This window comes from Carassius carassius, chromosome 30 (assembly GCF_963082965.1).
Source record: "Carassius carassius chromosome 30, fCarCar2.1, whole genome shotgun sequence".
Classification (NCBI taxonomy): Eukaryota; Metazoa; Chordata; class Actinopteri; order Cypriniformes; family Cyprinidae; genus Carassius; species Carassius carassius.
This window is the reverse complement of record NC_081784.1, coordinates 5,908,140-5,927,215: the sequence shown is the minus strand read 5'-3', so window position 1 is coordinate 5,927,215 and position 19,076 is coordinate 5,908,140. Positions and strand designations below refer to the sequence as shown.

The 19,076-nt window shown below is 35.7% G+C and overlaps 1 protein-coding gene across 1 annotated transcript in view; it reads right to left on the bottom strand.

Moving 5' to 3' along the window:
- LOC132110287 (cartilage acidic protein 1-like) overlaps positions 1-7,804 on the bottom strand; it is a 29,008-nt gene extending 21,204 nt beyond the window's left edge. The window contains exons 1-4 of the mRNA XM_059516858.1: positions 7,703-7,804; positions 3,769-3,974; positions 2,789-2,985; positions 2,560-2,696 (exon numbers count right to left, since the gene is read on the bottom strand). Of these exons, the coding sequence (XP_059372841.1) occupies positions 2,560-2,696; positions 2,789-2,985; positions 3,769-3,974 (540 nt within the window). The 5' untranslated portion in view covers positions 7,703-7,804. The remainder of the gene's footprint in view (positions 1-2,559; positions 2,697-2,788; positions 2,986-3,768; positions 3,975-7,702) is intronic.
- Between the last annotated feature and the right edge of the window lie 11,272 nt (positions 7,805-19,076).

Here is a 19,076-nt window from a genome sequence, read left to right as displayed (position 1 = left end):
GTCAGAGACAAATATTGCAGAATTCTGAAAATGAACAATAATATTGGTTGGCTGAGGGGGGTAGGATTCAACATTAATGGTGGACAGCAAATGATGGCCGCAGAGGATTTTGAGTTTCTGAGGGTGAAACGATCAGACAGTAATGAGATGTAAACAGTCACTCAACACCATTAAGAACTCACTTTCCTTCAGATTCCACATGCTAATGTTTCGCAATCCTGTTGATGATCAATGCATACCTCAGGCTGCAACTTACTATTCACATTTTCTTCTTACAGTTATTCAAAAAGCTTTAAGCAAGAAGTTTCCATGATTTTCAGTCACTCATGATTACTGGATGAGTACTTCTAAAAATCTTTTATACAGACTGCACTCGAGAAGAGCATTTTCTAGTCTGTGCGATATTTTAGAGCTGAGGATAACCAGAATCATATGTTCTAAAAAAAAGTTATGAAAACACTATTTTTTTTTAAATGTCCCATTTTTTCAATGTTTTCAAAACGTTTTTTCTTGATTATATAACTGTTAAGAGAATGTTTAGCACTTTGCAAACATTATTTGCAAACAAGTATTAATATATGTATAAAAAAAGTTACATACAGGTGCATCTCAATAAATTGGAATGTCATGGAAAAGTTAATTTATTTCAGTAATTCTACCCAAATTGTTAATACTTTTGTATTAAATAAATGCAAAGGTTTCCTGAGCCTTCAAAATGGTCTCTCAGTTTGGTTCACTAGGCTACACAATCATGGGGAAGACTGCTGATCTGACAGCTGTCCAGAAGACAATCATTGACACCCTTCACAAGGAGGATAAGCCACAAACATTCATTGCCAAAGAAGCTGGTTGTTCACAGGGTGCTGTATCCAAGCAAGTTAACAGAAGGTTGAGTGGAAGGAAAAATTGTGGAAGAAAAAGATGCACAACCAACCGAGAGAACCGCAGCCTTGTGAGGATTGTCAAGCAAAATCGATTCAAGAATTTGATTGAACTTCACAAGGAATGGACTAAGGCTGGGGTCAGGGCATCAAGAGCCACCACACACAGAAGTGTCAAGGAATTTGCTGAACCACAGACAGCGTCAGAGGCGTCTTACATGGGATGAGGAGAAGAAGAACTGGACTGTTGCCCAGTGGTCTAAAGTCCTCTTTTCAGATGAGAGCAAGTTTTGTATTTCATTTGGAAACCAAGGTCCTAGAGTCTGGAGGAAGGGTGGAGAAGCTTATAGCCCAAGTTGATTGAAGTCCAGTGTTAAGTTTCCACAGTCTAAGATGATTTGGGGTGCATTGTCATCTGCTGGTGTTGGTCCATTGTGTTTTTTGAAAACCAAAGTCACTGCACTCGTTTATCAAGACATTTTGGAGCACTTCATGCTTCCTTCTGCAGACCAGCTTTTTGTAGATGCTGAATTCATTTTCCAGCAGGATTTGGCACCTGCCCACACTGCCAAAAGCACCAAAATTTGGTTAAATGACCATGGTGTTGGTGTGCATGGCTGGCCAGCAAACTCACCAGACCTGAACCCCATAGAGAATCTTTGGGATATTGTCAAGAGGAAAATGAGAAACAAGAAACCAAACAATCCAGATGAGCTGAAGGCCACTGTAAAAGAACCTGGACTTCCATACCACCTCAGAAGTGCCACAAACTGATTACCTCCATGCCACGCCGAGTTGAAGCAGCAATTAAAGCAAAAGGAGCCCCTACCAAGTATTTAGTACATGTACAGTAAATTAACATACTTTCCAGAAGGCCAACAATTCACTAAAAATGTTTTTCTTCTTATTATTATTTTTTTTATTGGTCTTATGAAGTATTCTCATTTGTTGAGAGAGTAAATTGGTGGGTTTATGTTAAATGTGAGCCAAAGTCATCACAATTAAAAGAACCAAAGACTTAAACTACTTCAGTCTGTGTGCATTCAATTTATTTAATGCACAAGTTTCACAATTTGAGTTGAATTACTGAAATAAATGAACTTTTCCTCGACACTCATTGAGATGCACCTGTAAATGTCCAACTAAAATGTTTTAGAAGAAAAACAGATGATGTATAACCCCTTTTTTGAGTAAACACTTTATTATAACCACATTATTAAAGACCAGCTAACTTTGAACTAATGTTCTATTAACTTTACTGGAAGAGCGTTTATTCATAACTTTAAGAGATCCTTGCCAGGACATTAGACAAAGTACTGAGAACATTCCATGTTAGCTGGAAACTTTCACAACAGCTGTGGTTTCCCATCCAAACATGGACCACAGGTCTGTTTTGACAGAGAAACATACTATACTAAGAGCAAATGCAATTTAAAATGTAAAAACGAAGATGTAGAAAAATAAATGAACGAGAAAGAGAAAACAGTCCCCATATAATTTGATAAATGACTTGGAAATGATTAGCCTCAGATTTTTTTTCTTTTTATCCTTGATATAGACTGTGTGATTTTAGAGGAAAACATACAAATTACTTATTTTTACACCTGGTCAGTTTTCCTGAAAAAAAGTGTTTTTACCATCAAGCTTTTGTTTGACACAAACTTATTAGAGGTGTTACCTTTCTGTCCACACATGCGACTGACCGACCAGCCACACGATTGGCAACATCTCTGTGTTCATTTATGTCATCATTCAGGAGATCTTCAAACCTGCCGTTACGAAACTTAAAGAGCTTGTCAGTGTACGTTGTTCTCCCTGCATGAAATGACATGAACAATTTACATGAAACTAACATCCATTTACTTTAGCATTTCCTTCAGAGCCTTGTTTATGGAACCATTTCATACCTGAGAAGGCATTATTAGTGTTAAGGACGTAAATTTCCTCTCTGCCATCACCATCTATGTCACATGCTGTCACTCCAATGGCATTGCCCTGTCGATCTCTAAGTGCATAGTATGGAGAACTGCGGTTGTCAACCGCAATGTTAACAAGCCTCTTCTTAAAACTGTCATACTTCAACACCAGATTTGGGCCATTGTAGCTAAAGAGAAAAAAAGTAGAACATTTTTGTAACTGTGTAATTGTGTAAATAAAAAAAAAGGCCACAACTAAAAATTCTTAATCAGTATGTATTTTTCTCCAATACTATTTTTCATATAAAAAGCATTTAAATATTAGTGAAATAAGTCAACATGCTTAAAACAAGAAAAACAAAGCCAGCGGGGTAGGAAAAATAAATTAAATTCAGGATGTATTCCCTGAAAATTCAACTCAAATAAAAAAAATACCTTGAAGGGTTATTGTATAACCATATCCAATTTGTTTGTTTCCGGTTTCCAACAAAGGAACATCATTTTTGGTGTATTTCACTGACCTACAATTCCACCTCGGCTGTCATTCAATTGAAGGAGAAACTGATCCTAGTTTCCATAGAGATTCGATTCTGTCAGTTGCACTTAATTTCATTCTTGAGCACAACTCAAACAAAACATTGAACTCTTCAATAACATCTATTTTCATCAACGCAAATTCAATAAGATCCAAATCATTTCACAAATGGTTTACCAATAATCCCAATTAATTGCTTTGACATTTCTGCTTCTCCTAAAATATCACTTTCAAGCCACAAACTGAGGTAATGTTCTTGGCCAGTGCATCTGTTCTGTCAATATAGCAAAAATGTAAATTCACTCAAATAGCACAAAAGCAGCATATAACTTCTAGAAAGTGATAAAGTATTTTACCTAAAGAAACATAATGTCATAAATGCTTCACTTTATTATACTGCTGAAAACAATGCATGTGATCTGAAGACTGTACTCACCCTGAAACAAACATCTCCAGATCTCCGTCTCCGTCCACATCAGTGACAGCCACGCCATAGTTGAGCTGCGTAGGGTTATTCTCATAGTCCGGCGGGAAAACACTTTGAGTTACTGAGGCAAACATGGGTTCAGTCCGCTGACCCCAGGACAGTCCCAGGACAGACACACCCGCAGTGAGCAGTAATATCCATGCTGTCATTGTCATCTGTGAAATTCATCAGGGTTTTTTTGTTTTGTTTTGTTTTTGTTTTTAAGAAAAAAAAACATATTTGGAATCAAACTAGGACAAGATCACATACATACTCACCTCCTGATCTGTGAAAAAATCTTTCAAAAAGGTTATGACTCTGAAGTGAGAGGAACTGTAAAACATCCTGAACTGAGCCACACAGTCGAGAAATTGCACTTTCATTGGGTTTTAGGAGACTGAATGGCTTTCTACAGTGTTAAGAGGCAATTACCTTCCCCGGCATTACACTCACAGCACAGAGACATAAATACAGAGACTGCAGACATGTGACAGGTCAGAATGGACCAAATTAAGATCTGAGAGTAGAAGCTATCTCACTGCACATGGGAAAGACATTCAAGACGGCAAAATCAATATGTGACAAAGAGTATGAGGACTGTATGATATCTGTCCATCTATCCATTTAATTATCTGTCTGTCTGTTCATCTGTTCATCTGTCTATCTATCTATCTATCTATCTATCTATCTATCATTAAATCGAATTAAGAGAATGTAGAACTCACTTGCATGTTTATGATCTATCTATCCATCAATCTATATATCAGTCTGTCTATCAATGAATTAACTGAATTCATTAAGAGAATGTAGTACTGACTTGCAAATGTATGCATATGTGGGTCTGATAACTATAATTTGTTCACCAATTACTATTGCAAATTCCATGTGTAAACATAAAAGTAAATGCAGATGTAGCCGTAGACAATGAGGCCCCAGTCCTAATTTTAAAAAGATAAGTCCACCCATTAGTGAAAAATCTGTTATAAATTACAAACCTTTTTTTTTTTTGTGGAAAACAGAAGTACTTAAAGCAGAATATCCAAGCAGATTTCATAGCAGGAAACAGGGAACTTTCTGGAAAAGTTATAAACAAACTTTCTTCCAGTTGTTACTAGAATGTTCGTTCAAATGTATGTGGTCTTTAATAATATTCTCAACACATTCTAAATCATTTATGGAATGTTTTTCTGAATATTTAGTTGGATGTTTATCTAAGATGGTTTAGAGAACATTTTAAATTTACATTCTCATATTGTTTGTTTGCACTTTGCACAATAATAAAATGGAACATTTCCCTTAATGTTGTCTTTAACATTCACATAACCAATGAAATAAGAGTTGTTTTCCTTTTTTCAGAGAACATTCAGAAATAACATTTCCAGATTATGAAAAATACATAATTATGAAATTATTATGAAAAAATATTATCAAAACATTCTTAGAACATATGTTTGTTAGCTGCATGGGTTTTATCCATACAATGAATGTGATAAAGAAGCAAGATTTTCAAGTTGAAAAGTAGATTAAATTTCATTCTGTTCCTTACACAAAGATATCCTACATTTTCAGAAAAAAACATGGTCTATGGGCTACTTTTAAGGGATTTTTAGTAATTTTTTGGAGCTTGACACTCTGGGTCCCCATCCACTTTCAATGTATGGAAGAGAACAGCTTGGACATTCTGCTGAAGGTCTCCTTTGGTGTTCCACGTAGGAAAGTCGGGTTTGAAATGACATGAGGGTGACTAATGTCAATAATGAAAACGGAAAAGGTACTTGTACAGGAAGTATATGCCAGGAAAGTATCCGTTAACTTATGGACATTACCTTTAACCCTATAAAACACAACTAAATGCAATGTGTAATTCAAAAAACAGGTACAACACCTGTGAAAATTCTATACGGAAAATTCCTTCATATTAAAACAATACATTAGGCCCTATTTTTACAGAGGGGCATTCACACCATGGACAATAATTGCAACTATAAAGATAGATGGATGGATAGTCTTATCATTCATTTAAAGGAATAGCAAAGTCCAACCACAATTATAGCAATAATGACATACAATATCATTGGAATCACTTTCAAAATGATTTGTTCCAGCTAATGAATGATAAAAAATCAATCACCAATCTGAATCCACCCTTAAAGAGCTGGAGCATTTAAAGTGGCGGGCCTCTAATAAAAAGAACGTTACTGTTCCTTGGTGTAGACACTAATATAGATATCTTTAAAGATATTTATATAGTTTTCTTTCATGTTTCAGAATGTAGGGGAGAGATAAAATCTGAATTCAGAAAAGGTATTTGTGCAGTATATGGCAAAGAAAGAGAGATGAGATGATCAAGTTGGTGAGAAACACAAAGTGGAGGGAGATAAGTTACATGTGTTTGCAGTAATGATTTCAGGAATATACATGTCTCTGCTCCAGTAATCAACCCACTAAACTCTAACATCAAAGCCATGTAATTAACTTAGATTAAGGTTGGCTTAATATATGCTCCTCTGCTTGAGATGAAAATGCTCAAACAAGCATTATATTAGTCATATTACTGGACCAAAGGTTTGAGCACAGTGATAATTTGAATGTTGATGACAGAATGCATAGCCAGACTGATTAAAGGCCTAAGCAGAGGTTGTCACTTCTATCCTTTCCTATATTTTAGCATTATCCCTTTTATATTAATAACTCAGTGCAAAACAGCCATGGCAAAAACAGTAAAAGCAGAGTAAACATTTTGTTTTATTGTCATTTATGTAGTGTTCATAGCTTTACACTCCAAATGGCTGGATAAGAGCAGTGAACACCAGTGCTCAGAGAGTACCATATGTACTGTCATCTTTCATCGTAATATGATGATGTAAAAGCTTCTCGGATGAGGTGAGAGCTGGACGTGTTCCAAACTAAAAAAGTCTTCACAGCTACGGGGTCATAAATCCAGACACAGATAGGTAGAGGAACCACAAAACGAGGTGAATCTGTCCTTGCAGCAGCTCTGCATCTCAAGGAGGCAGTTTGACTAGAAATGATGCGATCAGTTTCATCTCACTGCAGCTATCATCATCACACAGCACAGCTGCTGCAGTCACAACAGAGATGTAAGATAATATGCATTATGATGTCACATTAACATTTCTCCCTGTTCAACTATTAAATCAATCTGCAATACTAAACTCTTTGACTGTGATCTTCACCTTGTAAATAATATTTACTCTCATCTTGGGTGTGTATTCATGCATTTCTGCTCTCTGATCGGACTGCGACAAACACCAGCACAGTCACCAGCACAGTCCCTCAAGCATCTTTCAACTTATACAATAAGACACTGCTTTAAAGTAAACTTTAAGAAAATATACAGCTTCTCATCTTTAAAAGTAACAAAACAATCTGAGTCTAAATGAAGATGATGGGGGTTTCCTTAACTAATGAACTGAATAAAGTTTTGAAGTGGTTTAAAAAATAAATTAATGAAATATATTTGAAAATAAACTAGTAATAGAAAACAATTGTACTACTACTAATAATAATTGTTGTTATTGTTATTATGAATGATGATGATGATGATTAAACCACGAATGCAAAGCAAAGCAAAAAAATAAAATAAAAATCTTACAGAAAGCAAATGAAAAACATTCTTATGATGTTCCGTATTTGTTTAAAAAGTCTTTAAAATCCTATTAGCAGAACAAGTGAAAATATTAGTAAATTAAGACAATTACGAAAGAGCAAAAAGACCTGAAGCTGAGCATTCTCATGATCTCCCGAATATTTGTCAAAACAGTTGTCTCGTCTCATCTGGTCGGCTGAAAACATTTAATTAGATGCGCAGTGAAAGATCAAATCAAAGGAGCCGCTTTCACTTCAAAGAGGCTGCGGTAAATATAAAAGCAGCATTACTTACATGAATGAAAGTCCAGCGCCGCTCATAAATGACTTCCCTCTCATAGATTAAGATTCCCTATGGACCTTGACTATGTCTCTCAGTGATTTTACGCAACTTCCCAATAATTTACTTTATGAAATCTGCTGTGTAAGAATCCATCCAATAGCAAGCCCCTGCAGTGAATATTTAAAGTAGGCAGCCAATGTCTGCGTTGGAGGGCGGAGCTACACGTGCTGAATAACCCTTACCTGAGGCTTCTTACTTAATCATTTATAAGCACGGATTAAACACACAGTAGATGAATTTAGTTTCATGAATTTTAATAATTGTAATATTTAGAATCATTTCAATTTGAGTAACTTAAAGCCTACACATAGAAAAGAAGACCTAAATTATCTGTTACTTTGAGAAATAAGTTATCTTATATAACGTGCATCGGACCCTATTCTTTAAAAAAGAGCTCTTTTTAATTTAAGTAATTATTGCCACTCTGATCATCTAACCATTTTATGAATACATTGTATGCATCCATGCCATTTAAAGTGACGGCTCATCTCCAGTCTTGAATGGTGGCAGAAGTCCATCTTCCTACTCCTTTAATTGTTTCACTGGTTTAATGCGTTCATTTGCAACACCTACAGCAACACAGAAGCGCACATTCAAACTTACATTCTCACAAAAAATAAAAAATAAAACTTGAAATTAGTAGAACTAGAACTACAACTCTAACTCTGAAATCCCTGAATTTCTGATGTTAAAAACCTGAAATATTAAGACATGACCACCCAAATTTACAGTACATGTCAGTGACATCTATGTATTGATCAAAAAATTGGTCTGCCCAATCACAGTGATGTAAAAAGGAAAAGGACAGATATAATGTGTTGTATTAAATAAAGTCTGCCATTACAATTGTCATTACAGTTGTGGCCAAAAATATCAGCCCCCTTGGTAAATATGATCAAAGAAGGCTGTAAAAAAATCCTTTTGATCTTTTATTTAAAAAAAAATCACAAAAATGTATCCTTTCATTGGATAATAAGAATTTAAAACAGGAGGAATACCATTATGAAATAAAGGTTTTTCTCAAATACTCGTTGGAAACAATTATTGGCCCCCCAGAAATTCTTATGAGTAAAATATCGCTGAAGTATATTCCCATTCATATTCACAACTTTGAGCACTCCAGCGTGATTATAAACATGAAATTATCCAACCATGGCTACCTGTTTCACAGAAATATAAAGAGGAGGGAAAACAAAGCCCAAATTCCCTTAATCATCCATCACAATGAGAAAAACCAAATAATATATTTCTGATTTGCAGCAAAAGATAATTTAGCTTCAAAAATGGTGAAGTGGTTTTAAGAAAAGAGCTAGAGCAGTGAAAATTCCCATTTCCACCATCAGGGCAATAATTAAGAATTTCCAATCAACATAAAATGTTACGAAACTGCCTGGAAGAGGACGTGTGTCTATATCGTCCTAATGCAGTGTGAGGAGGAGAGTTTGAGTGGCTAAAGACTCTCCAAGGATCACAGCTGGAGAATTGCAGAAAATAGATGAATCTCGGGTTCAGAAAACCTTAAAAGAAATTGTCAAACAGAACCTACATCACCACATGTTGTTTGGGAGTGTTACAAGAAAAATTATCATAGCTCATCCAAAAACAAACTAAAGCATATTTAGTTATCAGACATGGCTGGAACTTCAAATGGGACTGGCTTCTATGGTCAGATGAAACTAAAAAATGAGATTTTTAGCAGCAAACACTCAAGATGGGTTTGGTGAACTGAGAGATAAAAAATACCCCATGTGTACAATGAAATATACAGCTGTAATTTTGATGTTCTGGGCCTATATTTCTGCTGGAGGTCCTGGACATCTTTTTTAGACACATCATGGATTATATCAAATACCAACAGATAAAAAATCAGTAAGTGACTGACTCTGTTAAAAATCTTATAATGGGCCATGTTTGGAACTTCCATCTGTACAATAACCCAAACACAAACCTCAAAAACAACACAGAAATGGGTCAATGAACTCAAAACCAAGCTTCTGCTATGGCCATTCCAGTCCTCTGACCTGAACCCTATAGAAAACGAGAGAAGTGAACTGAAGAGGAGAAGCACTAACATGGAGATGGGAATCTAATGGGTCTGTAGTGATTCTGGATGTAGGAACCTCATCTAGGCATTATATGAGAAAATTTAGACATGTTAAACTGGTAAATGGAGATTTCAAGTATTGAATAAAAGGGGGCCATTAATTGTGGCCTATGTGTATTAGAGAAAAACATTTATTTCATAAAGATATTTCCCCCCATTTTAAATTCTTATTATCCAATGAAAGGATGCATTTTTGTGAATTGTATTAATAAAAGATCAAAAGGATTAACAATGCAGATGAATTTTCACAGCCTTCTTTGATCATCAAGGGGGCTGATATTCTTGGCCACTACTGTATATATACTGTGTTTGGACTCTCAATGATGGCAAAGTCTTGTTTAGCCCCGTTTAGCATTTCCGAGCGTTTCCCTGATTTTGGATTGTGTTACTGCCTGTGATTCTCTGCCGCCTGCACCGACCTCTGCCTGGTACTGATACTGATTCTGGATATTCCTTGACATACTTGACGCTGTGCTCTGATTAATGCCTGTCTGACCATTCTCTTTATAAAATACTGTAAATTGATCTGAACGCCACTGACTCCATGTTACAACAATACAGCACAGTTATTATCACAAAAGAAACCTCAGTGCAAATTGGACTTGTTTCATACTGATGAATGATGATAATCACTGGCTGACTGTACTTGTCCCACTTACTACCTATACTACCTTACTACTATAAATAATATATGAGCATTAAGTTTAAATTATTTCACTAGCTTACTTATAAAGACCTTGTCAGGACACTAAATGCAGGACACTAAAATCTGACGAATCAAAATCAAGTATTCCAGAGGACTGTGTAGTAAATTAAACCTCAACACTAGAAGAACCAGTGAGAAAGTCAACATTGGTAAAGTTTGTCAGACCTTGAGCTGTTCCTGGATGCAACCCCTAGTTGCTCCAGAGGCGTGTGACCTCTGACATATATAGCATTTGTAAGTCGCTTTGGATAAAATCATCAGCTAAAATGACACGGGATCGAGGAGCAGGAGATGCTGGAGATTTCCTCAACATGGAATTTTAATTTAAAGACATGGAATTACACAGAGAACAGAGATGACATATAAAGGACTTGATGATGGAAGGATGAGAAACACCTGAGTCGGAGTTAGTTGGGAGGGAGTTAATGAACAGCGCTCTATTCCACCCTCAATACTATGGCATGAAATGATCAAAACGTACACGGACCAGGTGGGCTTTGGTTCTACTAGCGATTTGATTGGAGACCAACAACCAATCACAATTGACCTTTAATTTTCCGATTGGTTGATTTTGTGGCACACTTGTAACGCTGTTGTAAGTTGAGCGATAGTGTGTCAAGAGTTGAGCGTGCACAGAATCAAGAGATTGAGAGAGAGAGAGAGAGAGGGACTTGACAGGAGTGCAGAGAATAAGTTTGTGAGAGAGATCCTGAGTAAACTGCGTGAGAGGGGTTATTACTGCACGTTAATATGGATAATATCAAATACATTTATTGAGCATGGAATCGTTTTTTCTTTGCTCAAACATTTTTTTTTTTTTTTGCGATTAATTTCTGTTCAAAATATAATGTAATGTGCTTGCAAAATATAGTTCTCTGGTGTGTTTACTTCTCACTGCTCGTCACCAGGACAAGACCACAGGAAACAGATGATTCTTCTGCACAATCTGACTTTGCTGCCGCCTGGAATTGAACTACTGGTTTCGTCTGGTCAGAGGAGAACTGGCCCCCCAACTGAGCCTGGTTTCTCCCAAGGTTTTTTTCTCCATTCTGTCACCGATGGAGTTTCGGTTCCTTGCCGCTGTAGCCTCTGGCTTGCTTAGTTGGGGACACTTCATCTACAGCGATATCGTTGACTTGATTGCAAATAAATGCACAGACACTATTTAACTGAACAGAGATGACATAACTGAATCCAATGATGAACTGCCTTTAACTATCATTTTTGCATTATTGACACTGTTTTCCTAATGAATGTTGTTCAGTTGCTTTGACGCAATGTATTTTGTTTAAAGCGCTATATAAATAAAGGTGACTGCTGTGTGTGTGCACTTGGATGACACTGGAGTGAGCTCTGGGGCTTGAGCCGACACTGGAGGGCACTTTAGAAGGTGCTTACCAGGAGCAGGCACTAGAGTGAGTTTTGGGTCTGGCAGGCTTGCCACATTAACGTCCTTTTGGTTTGCCACATGAGGGTTACTTCATGGCAAAGTTTCCTTTACTACTGTTCTAATTTTCCATTGCTGGGTTTCTGCTCCATTATGATTTGTTCTCTGTAGTTTTCCATGAATTTGGGATTTGAGAAGTGAAAAGCACCTGCTTGGATCTAGAATTTGGTTTAGCCTTTTAGCCAAATCCATGCATTGCCTTCCTTTGGCAGTACAATAAAATGTCCTTGGCAGATCCTCATAGGCTTTCAGTGTACCAAACAGCTGATGGATGCCATCATGTGTCCCCTGCTCTCCCCAAACACACCATCATCATTGGCCCCCACATCACATTACACTAGAGGCCTAATCTATACAGAATATCCTATAAAGAATCACTGGCAAAATGAGTCCCACTAGGATGAAACCAGGAAATGTGACAAAGCATTATATTTGTTTTGTTCAGATGAGATGATTTTGATTTTCATAAAGTGATTATAGTGATTTAAGTAAATAGTGTTGTTCACAAGCTTTCGCATATAAATTTAAGAAACTTTACTAAAGAAACTGTTCATTTAAAATTATGATTCATATTTTGTGGCAAACTGATGACCTTCTTTAAAAAAATATATTCTTAAGTTAATATGTAGTGATCACTGTTTTTTGAGAATCTATGATTTGCAACTGAACTATTTAAACTCAAATATTTTCACTGAACCCGTTGTTCCAGTTCATAAAATGACCTGAATGGCTCCCCATATCAAAATATACTTTTTCTGGTGAAAATATATATTTAATTTATGCCAAATATTTATTGTAAACATTGAAGCTCGAATATATATTTTTTTTATTGAAATTATTTAGATTCAACCGTCATTTACCATCATTTTATAGTTGTATTATAATATTAGTATAATATTACTAAGTAGTTTAATAATTATATAATATAACATTTAGGCTTAATGCAAATGCAGATGGACTAGCCTTATAGAGGTAAAATGATTTAATAAAAGACAAATAAAAAAGGTTTTCTTCTGATGTGACATATGTGAATGCATTTTATTGGATTGGAATATATGGAGGGCAAATACATTTTTAAATTCTTTTAAGAAATAAACACTTATTTTTTATGTATTTTAAAAAACGTACAAAATGACAAAAAAGTTTAAGAAAAAATTATTTATGTAAACATATTTTAGCAATTTGTAGGCCACTGTCTATATATATATATATATATATATATATATATATACATATACCTCCAGAAGTCTTGAACTTTAGCATGAGTCATATTGACCACTTTTATGATACTTTTATGTTTTTGTCAGTAAAGGGTGGCCAGGATATTCTTTTAAAAAATTAACTTACCGTACACAATATTCAAGGAAGACAGAAAGTTATATGGGTTTGTGATGACATGAGCGTGTGTAAATGAAGACAGGATAGTCATTTTATGGTGAAATATCCATTTAAGTTTTTGGCTCACCTTGCTTGCCCTTTAGTCTAATAAAAATTAAAGCACCGATTAGATCAATTTATAGGATTCCAGCAAGTAAAACACTCTAAATTGGACTCCCCTCTGATATGAGAAATCCCTTTAATTGCCAAAAGGGGAAAAATGGGATTAGACTTATTTGTAATACTTATTCCTGTTTATTGCAGTGATATTTAATCTGCTTTTATGCCTATTTTTCCACTCTCTCTGTCTAAACATCATCATTCAATGCCTTAATTTAAAGTATGAATATGAGATTTATTTTCCGATGACATGGAGCATAAATATGCTTTGCTGTGTGATAACAGAGGTGATGTCCCCTATATTGATTTTGAGCTTAATAGTGTTGGTTCTTTATTGCTGATCTCAAGAAATAAGAGGAATACACAGTTTTGAATGTGCTCTCTCATGGTATCCAGCAGAGGGATGAAGCTACACCGAAACAACACGCACTTCCCCCCTTTGCATTATTTTACAGCACTGTGAAGAGTATTTTCATAGATAAATGAATAAGAAAAAGAAAATACTCAAATCTCACTAGGGTTTTAAAACCTCAACAGTGTCTTAACTGTCTTAAGTTTAGTAATTTAGTTTTTGCCATTTTTATTGTTTTAATATAGTTTTTATGAAGTTTTAGTTTTTAGTTGTAGGTTTTTTGTTTATTTAGTTTTATTTTAGTGCCTAACCTAAAAGACAATGAGATTTAATTTTTTTTATATATTTTTATTTTTTTTTACGGTAAATATTTATTTTATATAAATAAGTATTATTATTATGATTTTTTTTTTTGGGGGGGGTTTAGATCATGATAAAAACCCTGATTTGAACTTATGTGTTCTTTTATCTTAAAGGTCCACTGAAAAAAAAAAAAAAAAAAAAACCTTGCTTGTTGGCCCTGGTCTCCTGGAGCTTTGAAATAGCAACCTCTTCAGTTTGTTCCGTTATCTATAAATCTGAAAAATGCTTTATTTCAGGGGGGATATCTGCTTCATTGAACGCTGTATCTATCATGGTATTGCTATACCATCATGCACTTGATAAATGGATGGAGAAAGTTTTCTGCCACTGGCCTACATGCTTCCAAACTTTCCTAATGATTTTTTCTCAGTGTTTGTTGCATTCACTTTTTTGCCAATTTTTATTGCCTAAAATCCTGATTGTTGAGCAAATAAAACACAAAAGGCCATCACTCTGCCCCTGCTTTCCATGCCAGAGCTTAATGGCCCTAGGACCTGTCAAATCAATAAGAGAAATCAAAGAGTGATTCCCATAATCATGGTACAGACAAGCTGGTGACAAATAGAAATGTTCCAGATGTCTCAGCACATCAGCATCACAGATAAACCCTGTTCCAAATGCCCTAAAGGTGATGTCTCATTTCTCCTACATTAATACTATCCCAGTGTAATACTGTATATACAATGGTACTACACATTAGAATTTGGGGAGGGACCAATGAAAGAAGGTTTGTTATTTTTGTACTTTGGTGGCATAGAAATTAAACATGAATGTTGGTTTAGCACAGCAATCTATGTTCACACTGTAAAAGGGGTTTAAAATAGTGGAGTGAATCCCATAAATGAAGGTTTATGGAGTAGAAGTAAAGTAGGCAGGTGCAGGTTGCGATATGATTTAAGTTTTTTTATGAGCCTGTTTTTAATTTACTCATTTGTTTCTTTTCTAGTAAGATCTGGCAACACTAATGAGTCAACATTCACCTTATTCCCTATTATTTTATAGTACAACCCGAATTCCGGAAAAGTTGGGACGTTTTTTAAATTTTAATAAAATGAAAACTAAAGGAATTTCAAATCACATGAGCCAATATTTTATTCACAATAGAACATAGATAACGTAGCAAATGTTTAAACTGAGAAATTTTACACTTTTATCCACTTAATTAGCTCATTTAAAATTTAATGCCTGCTACAGGTCTCAAAAAAGTTGGCACGGGGGCAACAAATGGCTAAAAAAGCAAGCAGTTTTGAAAAGATTCAGCTGGGAGAACATCTAGTGATGAATTAAGTTAATTGATATCAGGTCTGTAACCTGATTAGCTATAAAAGCTTTGTCTTAGAAAAGCAGAGTCTCTCAGAAGTAAAGATGGGCAGAGGCTCTCCAATCTGTGAAAGACTGCTTAAAAAAATTGTGGGAAACTTTAAAAACAATGTTCCTCAACGTCAAATTGCAAAGGCTTTGCAAATCTCATCATCTACAGTGCATAACATCATCAAAAGATTCAGAGAAACTGGAGAAATCTCTGTGTGTAAGGGACAAGGCCGGAGACCTTTATTGGATGCCCGTGGTCTTCGGGCTCTCAGACGACACTGCATCACTCATCGGCATGATTGTGTCAATGACATTACTAAATGGGCCCAGGAATACTTTCAGAAACCACTGTCGGTAAACACAATCCACCATGCCATCAGCAGATGCCAACTAAAGCTCTATCATGCAAAAAGGAAGCCATATGTGAACATGGTCCAGAAGCGCCGTCGTGTCCTGTGGGCCAAGGCTCATTTAAAATGGACTATATCAAAGTGGAATAGTGTTTTATGGTCAGACGAGTCCAAATTTGACATTCTTGTTGGAAATCACGGAAGCCGTGTCCTCCGGGCTAAAGAGGAGGGAGACCTTCCAGCATGTTATCAGCGTTCAGTTCAAAAGCCAGCATCTCTGATGGTATGGGGGTGCATAAGTGCATACGGTATGGGCAGCTTGCATGTTTTGGAAGGCTCTGTGAATGCTGAAAGGTATATAAAGGTTTTAGAGCAACATATGCTTCCCTCCAAACAACATCTATTTCAGTGAAGGCCTTGTTTATTTCAGCAGGACAATGCAAAACCACATACTGCAGCTATAACAACAGCATGGCTTTGTCGTAGAAGAGTCCGGGTGCTAACCTGGCCTGCCTGCAGTCCAGATCTTTCACCTATAGAGAACATTTGGCGCATCATTAAACGAAAAATACGTCAAAGACGACCACGAACTCTTCAGCAGCTGGAAATCTATATAAGGCAAGAATGGGACCAAATTCCAACAGCAAAACTCCAGCAACTCATAGCCTCAATGCCCAGACGTCTTCAAACTGTTTTGAAAAGAAAAGGAGATGCTACACCATGGTAAACATGCCCCGTCCCAACTATTTTGAGACCTGTAGCAGAAATCAAAATTGAAATGAGCTCATTTTGTGCATAAAATTGTAAACTTTCTCAGTTTAAACATTTGCTATGTTATCTATGTTCTATTGTGAATAAAATATTGGCTCATGTGATTTGAAAGTCTTTTAGTTTTCATTTTATTAAAATTTAAAAAACGTCCCAACTTTTCCGGAATTCGGTTGTACTGCTCATACACATAAAAGACACACAACGGTGTTACGTTTTTGAATATTTCCACTAGCTCAGTTTGGTTCAACACACTACGTAGAATTTTTGTAAATGCGGTTGTCACTAAAAGTTTCAGGAGTGACTACTGCATTAATTGTCCATAGATTAAAAGAAAAGCTAAGTTTGAAGTTTTCAAATGTTTGTGGGATGCCATAAAGATTGTATCTGCAATCCGTTTCTGGGAGCATTTTCTGCCAAAACAGATTTCCAAAAGTAAAATCAGAACAATGTTTGATTTCTTGTCAGTTGGAATAATATGCATAATAAAGACAACACTCAACACGTTATATTAACAGTATATTCTCTCATAAGAGTAGTCTGCAATGCAAACTTGCACTGTACTAAAAAAGGTTTAGGAAAGCTCTATGTAGACATTCTTGCTTTTCTACTCATCTTCTGTGAAAGACAGAGATTACAATGATTCATCAATGTCATGGATTCCCTCCTCCAGACTTCACATCCCATGGTAACCGTACTGATATCTAGCCTGCTACAGCACTCCCCTTTCCCCGGAGATGGACATCATCCCCCCATTTCCTCTCTGAGACCTCTGTGAATCGATGGAAAATTAATTTTCAGGCATCAGTAGAGAGATGACATGCTAGAAAGTTCTTTACCTCATGCTGACAGCCTGCTTTGTCTAAACACAACAAGTTATGTTTGAGTTAGCTAAAGGCGGGGCCATCAGTATGAGTGGCTGTCAGTCATTGCACTGATTTATCTGTCCTGACCAGCCCACTTGCTCTAGTCCTGCACGTGAGTGAGTTTTCAAACATGCACTATATGGAAAGAAAAAACATGTTATTTAGGCTAACTTTTCACTCTTCTAATGCATTACATGGCCCATGTAAACAGCTAAATTCAAGTGTCAGTTCACATTTTAGTGCCTAATTCTGTTTTATACCACACAGTGCAAGAATTTACAGGTTCGACAACATTCTACAACAGAATTAACTCCCAAAAATTTCACAAAGTTACAACTGCATTTACAGAAATTGTGCGCAGTGTGTATAGAAACAAACTGAACAACTAGTTTTTAATGATGTATTTAATGGATATCAGACTTTTGTCTTTTATATGTTCTGTGCAATAAATCACAAGGTATGCTGTGTTTGTACTCATTAGTGTTGCCAGATCTTGCTAAAAAAAATAAAAATAAAAAATTTAAACAAGCCCATAAAAAACTAAAATCCAAACATGTTTTTTTGGAAATAAGCCACATACTTTATTACTTTATTAACTCCTTTACCCAAACAGCAATAAGTGGACATGGCAACACTTTACTGTAAGCCCATACTTCTAAACATAAACAAAACATGACGGCTCTGTTGACAGAGCTATACTTAAAATCAGGATAAGTCTTTGGTTGTTGTTATATTACTTTAGTCAAACAAAACAGATACCAATTGCCCAAAATGGCACAATGTTGCTATGGTTACAATCAATGCAATTTCAAGAGTGAGTCCTTTTCTGTACACACAAGAAACTATATTTTATGGGATTCACTACCATATTTTAATAAATCAATAAGACCATAAAAATAATCTTAAATAGAGTATTAAAGGAATAGTTCACCCAAAAATCTAAATTTGGTGAAAATGTTACTCTCAGGCCACAGGGCTAGACATTAACGCTTGTCCTGGACATGTAGATCTTTTAAAGAGGCAAGTGAGAGTTGCCTGATTAAAACATCAATAACAAAAATAACCAGGAAACACTGGATATTGGCCACCAAAAATCTTTGCACAATAATTATCTTTATTTTATTGCACTCAGTGTAAATGGCAAATGATAATGTATTGATGGTAACAATGTCGGTAACAATGTTGACATGAAAGATGCCACATTTAATAAAGTTAGGGAAAAAATGATTTTTTTTTTTAAGGAAAATGACATCTGTTTTGTTATATAGATTAACTTATTTTCAGTTAATTGTTATTGTTGCCTCTTTCGGTATCGGCAGGTAGAACATCTGAACTGTAGAACAAATGAGGTTATATGGTCAATGTAACAACTTTAAAATGGTAAACGTGTGGTTTCCTTGAATATAATAGAATAGAATAGAAAAGAAAAGAATAGAATAGAATAGGCTGCAAAACATCAGCAACATCATAAAAAAAACACTAAATGTGAGAAGTGCCAGACAGAACATTGTTATTTTGATAATTGCATTCCACTAAAATGTTTACAAGTATGCATGCTTTGA